At 38.1% G+C, this 8,469-nt stretch overlaps 1 protein-coding gene across 1 annotated transcript; it reads left to right on the forward strand.

Moving 5' to 3' along the window:
- Positions 1-458: 458 nt before the first annotated feature.
- On the forward strand, positions 459-6,863 carry LOC113227106. The gene is made up of 7 exons (XM_026459983.1): positions 459-723; positions 2,844-4,493; positions 4,577-4,730; positions 4,803-5,064; positions 5,174-5,297; positions 5,375-5,535; positions 6,124-6,863. Exons 1-7 carry the CDS (start codon positions 459-461, stop codon positions 6,343-6,345), a joined length of 2,838 nt encoding a protein of 945 aa, XP_026315768.1. The 3' UTR covers positions 6,346-6,863.
- The last annotated feature ends 1,606 nt before the right edge of the window (positions 6,864-8,469 follow it).

Below are 8,469 nucleotides of genomic sequence, written 5' to 3' on the forward strand. Positions count from 1 at the left end.
TCGGGAGTTGCCATAAGGAAGTCGAATCTGAACAGCTGCATTGCGTCTAACGACGAGTAGTAACTGCTTGTACTCCCACACTGAGCTCTCGGTTGTGGAGGCTAGCGGGATCCGAATCATGGTGCACCGCTGGCCGACAGTGGGAAGTTGGGGGTCCAATTAACGAGAAAGCTACCCGTGAAAATCTGCTCCGCCACCCAACGAAAAATCCCGGAGTGCTCCACCTTACCGGTCGGCGACCGGAGGGGAGACCAGGTGGCCATCTCCGGGACGGTTCGGGCGTCCTTGCGGACTCCGAGCCGATTGTACCATCGTGTGGCAGTGTGCGCTTGCTACTAGGTTGGACACGACGCAATGCCTCGTTCAACTGCCTTCCTCCCGCATATTCGTTTCTCTACAACAAGAATGAATAGTAGTAACAGAAAAAGATAAAAGTTTACATACAGTCCTCCCACTAAATGTGCACCTCAACAACATCAGAATTTTGGTCTCAAATATCGAAGCAGTCCAACACCACCTGGAAACTGACAAACCGCAGCTGTTGTTCCTCACCGAGACGCAGTACTATAGATGTTGAGACTCATACGGCTAATTGCTTGGACCTATTGCTAACAACCGATCCAAACCGATATTCTGTGGTTGTGGAAGCACTATTGGGTACTTCTGACCACTGTCTGGTTAAAGCTGTATCCGTATACTCCCTATCCGATCAGGGTCCTACTGGTACGTGACGGGTGTGGCGAATACACGATAGCAGATTGGCTTCATATCCCAGCTTGGCAGGCTTGCTTTACTTCAGGAGACTTCGCGCCTGTTTGTAGAGAATTTGCGTCTGAATGCCGCAGGGTACCACCACCTACTTTACCTCAAGCTGGTTGCTAATTGTTATTGCTATTGCGTAGAATGCCAGATTCGCAGAATGCCAGATTAGCAAAATGTCAGATTCTCAAAATGCCAAATGTCACTGACAAGAACGGGCATTGCTCCTCCTGACGCACGAACTAATGTCCATCAGTATTCAAGTAAAGTGGTCAATAATGATTATAATGAAGTTAGGTTCTGGATGTTTTATTAATTTGTTAAGCACAAAATGTAGTTTCCTCTAACTACTAAATAACTGATCGTTATATCACAAAGAAACTTGCTAACTTTACAATTTCAATTAGGTATTACTAACTTAAACCTGCCTACTCAGAGACCTTTGTCCTGCGTTAGGAGGAGGAAGGCCTGTTCCTGGCAGTGACATTTGGCATTTTGAGAATCTGGCATTTTGCTAATCTGGCATTCTGCGAATCTGGCATTTTGCGAACTGGCATTCTGTGAATCTGGCATTCCGTGAATCTGACATTCTGCCCGTTTGGCATTTTGCGTTTCTGGCATAATGCGTCAAAACGCTGCTACTTATGGGATGGCTCTGCTAAATACCAACTGGCCACTTTGAATTCAATCGATAAGCACGCCGAGAGGCTTATAGGTGATTCGGAATTAGTAGAGGCGAAGCTGCAGAGCCTTGAATACCGTCGTAAAGTTGTAAATATCACGGAGAATGTGCAATGGAATTGCATAATTTGATTTCGACTTCCCATTTTCATCTTCGGGGGACTAGACGTAGGCTGGGCTGCCACCCCTATGTTGTGGATATTCCCAGGATTCAGTTTCAACATTTAAATCATACAGTTGCATGTATATATTGACTTATCGATGATTATGGTACAACACTAAAGAAATCCGCCATTTGTGGCGTACAATTTTTGTTTAATGTATGCACGTTTAATCTGTAGATAGGACAGCTCCTTTCCTATCCTCTAAGCCTAAGGTAGAGACTTTAGAGCCTATAGGATAGAAAAAAATCCAGAGTCTAAGCTTTAGACAGGTCCTGTGCTCTTTTTCCCCTAGGATGGAAAAAATAAAGTTTTACTTACAAATATAACTTGGGCCTTTTCAAGGTTAGAGTGAATAGGTATTTTCAAGGCAAGCGTGGTTTATTCTCGACCTATTTTTTATATGGCTTGTTTTCGGCAAGCGTACAATGTTAAACCGTATATAAGATCATTGGTTAAACCATGTTAAATGGTGTCGCATTCACTTTTTTCAAAATTCAATGGTATAACTGGTCCGAAGGCAAAATCACTGGCAGCATTAAAATATAATTATAAATAAAGTGGACTTCAATCAATCAATCACTTTGACATTGACTAAACAGTGCACGTGTTCAATTCTATTTTGTAAAATGTTAAAAAAATCGAAACTTCAAAAATATGACTTCGTCTACTGAAACGCATGTTACACTTTTAGATCTAAATGAACAATTAAACTTCGATATAGGTATGAAATCATTAATGTTTTTATTAGCTTATGTAGGTAAGGAGGAGGAGGAGGAGGTAATAAAATTTTCCTTACCTTACCTTACCTTACCTTACCTTACCTTACCTTACCTTACCTTACCTAACCTTATCCTTACTTCATAACCGGACAACCTCTGTAGTGCTACAGAGAATGTCCGATTAGGAAGTGAAATAGCGATTTGCTTATTTTTTCAATTTGTAATATAAGATCACTCTTTAGCCTATTTAGTGCCCCGTAATAGCGAAAAATATTAGTTTAGATCAAAACAAACTAATTTTCTTGGTTTTATTATTCAAATTTGTAAACTGTGTTAAAATGAGAATTGAAAAGAAAATAATAAGGAGTATTTATGTAAGTAGTTTCATCCATTATGTTCGAAATATATTCGATCATAATGGATGAAACTATTTCTGATAATAAGGCGGTCTTATTGTAAGGTATATGCACAATGCCTTACTTGGATCAATGAGTTAAATTACACTACATATGTCTTACAGATGATGCACTCAAAACAGAACTATGTTTCGCTGAAACTCTTATTGTAAGCTGCGGTCACTATGAAGTTCCAGAAGAAGAGACAGATGAAAGTGGCGAGGAAGAAGAGTCTCTGAGTTCCATTTGGACTTGTACGCCATCTACTAAGAGTGAACTTTCGGAAGAAGTGAAAGTTGAGCCATTTGAGATCAAAGACTATGAACAAGCAGTAGAAGAAGAGCAAGAATCAGAAGAAGAAGATGATTTTCATTTTTACTTTTTTCCTGACTGCACTAAACCATCAAAACCTAGCCACAGTAAAGACAGTCTTCTCATCGGCCCAGATGGCTTACCTAAGATAAATATAGCTGCAAAGAAAGGAATAGTTTGTACCTGCAAAAAAAGGAAAAAAGGAGAATGTGAATGCTTTGTTAAACTTCCTTGTCTGTGCGGCGCAATACAGGAAGCAGAGTGCACGTGTGGCAAATTATCAAATATTTGCATTTGCGATGAGACACCGAAACCTGTTTGTGAATGTGAAAAAGCAATGGTCTGTGCGTGTTGTAATCTACCTAAACCAATTTGCACTTGTGGTGATGTAGAAAAACCATGCGTATGTTATCCAGATAAATTCCCGTACCCCGTATGCGTCTGTAAAAGCAAACCTAAGTTTGGATTCTTGAAAGAAGTAGAAAGTATCCCATCTTTTGAAGGTGAATTTTTTGGGGAAGATGAAGGACGTGCAGAAGGACATGAAGGAGAAGCAGAGCAAAAAGAGACAAGCAAGGTACGAAAGCAAATAGTTAAGACAGTGGTAAGAAAAATGAAGAAATATGAGCAATCAAATGAAAGGAGTGAAAAGCGAAGTGAAGGGAGTGAACAGGGAACTGAAGAATTTTTAGAGGAAATAATTGTTGAAGAAGGTATAGAAGAGTCAACAAAAGAAGGAGGGACGAGGAAGGTTGAGGAGGAGGGAAAAGAAGACGCTTGTGAATGTCAGAAACCGGATCCAAAAAAGCGTTGCTTTTGTCTTAAGGGCAATGAATGTATCTGCAGCAAATACGAGTGTATTTGTGGTGTCCAGAAAACTTGCGTATGTGAGCCTGAAGGTAGCGTCGATTTACCTTACAAAAGTGACGATTCACCATCTATATGCAGTTGTAATGTTGCAAGAGTGTGTAATTGTGAAAAAAAGGGTCTGGAATGCAATTGTTTTCCACCTAAAGCTGTTTGCACTTGTAAAAATCCAAATAAATGCAAGTGTATGAAAGTTTGCGATTGCATATATCCCTGTATTTGTGACACCGCGGCGGCAAAGATAGAGGAATGTATATGTTTGGATAAAGCCAAACAAATTGAAAAAGGTTATATTTGCACATGTCCACCGCCTGGTGCTGCATCGCCTACGGTGATAAAGAAGGTGCGTGCTGGTAAGCATGGCTATCGTTGGTGCCACGATGTTGATCCAAAGAATACATTCTTTGACTATGCGTATGACAGATACGATAAAATATGTCCAAAAAAACAAGAAGAAGAAAAGTTTAAGATTTTGGGTTTATATGATGAAATAAAAAGGCCAGATGATGTGTGCCCAGTTCATGGACTGAAACTTCCACGTTTTAAAAAAAAGAGATTTCGGAAACCTTCCGTTGACTGTTGCAGTGCAGTAGGAGGTAATTATTTTAAGCTACAAATGAAAATATTTATTACCTGACAGTTTGACGAATACGATTATAAATAATTCAAAACTCTACAGGTATAAGCATTAGCGTAGAAACTCTAGGAGAAGACAGAGGCAAGTTTTTGGTTCACGTTATATCGCATTCATCCAAAGAAGGGGCCAAAACTGGTTCTAAGCTTGTCAGTATTTTGGATATTAATCTTCACACACTGGAGGAGAACCGAGTCGAGTAAGATTATTGCGAAAACAAATGCATTTGAAAAAAGGGCGTCTACTTTTGTTATTCCCTCCAATTTTTCAGACATATATCGAAGCAGGAGTTATCTAAAGAGCGCAGAAGTTACATGGCAATTTGCGACAATGGTTACTATAACAAAGTGACTTACTTATGCGGAGAGCGAAACACGGTTAAACGAAATTACCATCCTTTTAAAGTTGCTCACGACTTTTTACTTGAAGGCGCTAATGTGGTACTCCTTCGTTATCTCGGACTTCGCCGGTACAAGGGTACTATAAAAACAGATACAGTGCTTATAAACGGAACTATTTGTGAAAGTGTCTATGTAAGATATACTTCTGCTATTATGTTTCATAATTTAGTTCTAAGTACATACCTATGTAACACACCTACATACGACGGATAATTTCTCAAATTACTTCTATTTATTTAAGGTGTGCCCTGGAGTAAGTCAAGCCATCGTAAATGGTAAACCCCTGTTTGTAGTAAAAGTGGAGCGTCATATTATAGAACCTTCTGGATACATTCACCAAACATTGACAGTTCTTAGTCTCAGAGGTAAAGATAGTAACTGTTAACTTTTATTTACTTGTACGAGTTAATTTTTAAAATTAATTTGTTAAATATTTTTAAAGGCTATATGATCAGCCATGAATGGGCTGATAATAATTATATGTTCCATTTGAATCCATTGCTAAATGTTATTCCTGAAAAGGACGAAATAGAGCAGCATGCACCATTGCGTGAACATTGGCGTGATGATCTTCAACTGCTTTCCGATTACTTAGATTACAAGGCAAGTGCAATTTACTTATTTTGTGGTCAGGAGGTTTTAGGCATATAATTATTTATTCAAGTTAATGATTAAGGGAAGAAAGGGTTTCGAGGATCACTAACTGCATTCAAATGCATTGTAAGACCACTATTACTAGATAGACGGGTGGATCTAATAAAGACTGTAGAATGTCGCAGTGGCATTATTATCAACCCTTGTACCTACATTCCACTGTTGGGCACGTATCTCTTGTAGGCGGCCGTTTAAGGCATTGACCTTCAGATAACTTGTAATCTTTTGCCCCTTGTGTTTCTTTACTGTTTGGGCATGCGATACTAAAAAATAAAATTCGCCCAAGATTCGAAAAGAGTTTGACCGGTGACGTTGAGGATCCTTTATTTAATTTTTTTTAATTTAGGTTCGGGGTCCGAACCTCTTACATAAGAGGAATGCGTTATATAAAACTAGTCTGTCGCTGCTCTCGTAAGTATGTGCTTTATCAGAATGGCAGTCTGTGGACGGTCTATGTTATACTCTGTTGATGTCTTTACGTTGATTTTCAGTCTTTTGTTGTGAATTTGAAATTATGGGACATTTATATTTCTACAGAGCACGAGGTCTTCAGAAGGCGCTCGCTACGTGGCTGAGAATGGCGTATTGACAAATTCAGTTCGAGATTTTCTACAAGCTGTGCTGTTGTTGAAGCCGAAAGATGTGGTGCATTTCACTCGGCATTACTTCGATTCGGCGCTCTCCGCTCTAGACTTGCCTCATAACGAATATTTCGATCCATGTCCCAAGCATGTTCGATACTATTACTTTGAGGAATAATCTCCAGACTTTGTAGAAATTAACTTTGTTTACTCTTTTTCCTTTAGAAAAAGAATTTTGTCTTTTTAGGTATTGCAGATCGCTTTGCATCATTTGTTGTTAAGTGGCTACCACTTTTTTAACCACACAACATTTTGGCATTTAATTGCTTAATATAATAACCCATTTTATTTTAGAAATAAAAATTGCCAGTGTTTAAATAGTATCATTGCGTTTGAGACATTGTTCTTAGGAAACGGCTAAACCAAGATTTAAATTAAAGCTGGGCTAATGTGCATGCACTACTTCAGCAGGATTATGAACCCTCGTGAAAGTTAATTGTCCTTGTTCAAAACGTGGCGAAAGGGTATCTTGCTTCCTACATACGCAGGGGTAAACCTTCCTACAATTTTGCTAATTACTGGCTTACTGTCATTTTCGACGTTAAATGAATTGGAATGAGAAAGTTTTTGCCAACTCATTTAACATGCCTATATACTTTTGGATAAATACCTAGAAAATCAATAAAATTAAAAACCTATTCTAAGAAAAAATGTTTATGAGGGTCATGCCAAAAGAACTTCGATAATCTTTAATCACTTGTTTGATACTGGCAAGTTACATACCGTCTTAAAGGCAGGTTATTTTGCTAATAAATTTGAAAATGGAACACGTCTTAAATCAAATTCTTTTTTATTTATTTTCTATTTTGAAAAAATGACGGGTTTTTGAAGTTACCAGTACAGTTTTTAAAAAGATTATTTTAATTTTAAGTATATTATGAAGAAAGAAATAGTATAGTATAGAAGAAAGAAAGAAATTTAACTGGCTCCGTGGCCGAACGGTTACCATGCCTGCCTCCACGCAGAGGTCCCAGGTCCGATTCCCGGGCCGGGAGAAATATTTGTATGGCCTACATTTATTTCTCTCGTGAGTTTGGGTGCAATTTGTGTTTGTGTATGTGTGTGTCCATGGCACCTGCGACACAGGGTTTCCCTAGTGCGGGGCTATGTCGAGTGTGGGCGTTAATTTAATTTAAGTGATGAGTAAAGTTAGAACTATATTCCGTATTTTAAACCAAATTACAAGACTTTATCCTGAAAATTCCACTTATTACGGATTCAAAGTTATTGTTCAAAGTGATAGAAGATAATGTGATTTAAGTGAAAGTAAAACATACCTATTGATTTCCGCAGCTTAAAAAACTATTTAATAAACCCAAATAAATTAGCCAAGTTATTTAAGAGAAAGTGAAAACGTAATGTATTAGAATTTAGAATTACAATGGCAAAAATTACTGAGGATCCCTATAAATTAAACGAAGACATGGCTCAAAGGACTCGTACCCAAGCCAAAACTAATAATAAAAAAAATATTTTTTCATTTTTCGGAGACAATCGAGCGGGAATTTTGTTCGCAACAATGGAGCTCTCTCGACGTGATTTTCGTGTTATGATTTATTATGACTACAAAAAAGGTTTAAATCCGCAAGAATGTTTTGAACTTTTAGTCACAACTTTTGGTGATACTGCTTGTTCACGAGCCAAAGTTTTCAATTGGTGTGCTGAATTTAAAAGAGGATGGGGAAGCTTTGAAGATGAGGCGAAGTCAGGTCGGTCGCCAAACGCGGTTACTCAAGAAAACGTTCAAGCTGTCGGGTTCCGCACAAGCTTCACGATGAGCAGAAAGAACGTCACGTGGATTGGTGCAAATTTATGATATATATTCGACTCTGGCGAGAAAAAAACGTTTCCTATATACCGTGTAAATAGTTTCAATGTTCATATATCTTCGAAAGTGGAAGTCGTTTTCTAGTAGAGATGGCAGGAGGTGGGGAATGAATTCTCTTCATAAATCTTCATTTGGCCATCTACTAGATAAATATACTAGTAACCTTTATAATTTAATAACCTTTAAAATTATAACCTTTATATAATATACTAGTAACCTTTATAAATAATAGTAACCTTTGCACATTGAAGGCAGGACAATGCAGAATGAGGTGATCTAAATTTGCAACAGCTAAATCACAATATTCATTCATAGTAATACAGTATCAGAGGAAATGATCTTGATTCGTTAAGTCTGCTGGAAACTTGCCATGTCCAAATCTCAATCTGTTCATCGTTGTAATGAATTTTCTAG

This window comes from Hyposmocoma kahamanoa, unplaced genomic scaffold, assembly GCF_003589595.1.
Source record: "Hyposmocoma kahamanoa isolate Upper Pololo Valley unplaced genomic scaffold, ASM358959v1 202, whole genome shotgun sequence".
In the NCBI taxonomy this organism is placed as follows: domain Eukaryota; kingdom Metazoa; phylum Arthropoda; class Insecta; order Lepidoptera; family Cosmopterigidae; genus Hyposmocoma; species Hyposmocoma kahamanoa.

What these genes read in the sequence shown, in the direction of transcription:
- LOC113227106 (XM_026459983.1), top strand. Translation starts at nt 459, where the DNA reads ATGTGCACCTCAACAACATCAGAATTTTGGTCTCAAATATCGAAGCAG. An exon ending in ATCCGATCAGGGTCCTACTG is followed by an intron (nt 724 to 2,843) that starts GTACGTGACGGG and finishes TATGTCTTACAG; the next exon opens with ATGATGCACTCAAAACAGAA. An exon ending in CCGATTACTTAGATTACAAG is followed by an intron (nt 5,536 to 6,123) that starts GCAAGTGCAATT and finishes ATATTTCTACAG; the next exon opens with AGCACGAGGTCTTCAGAAGG.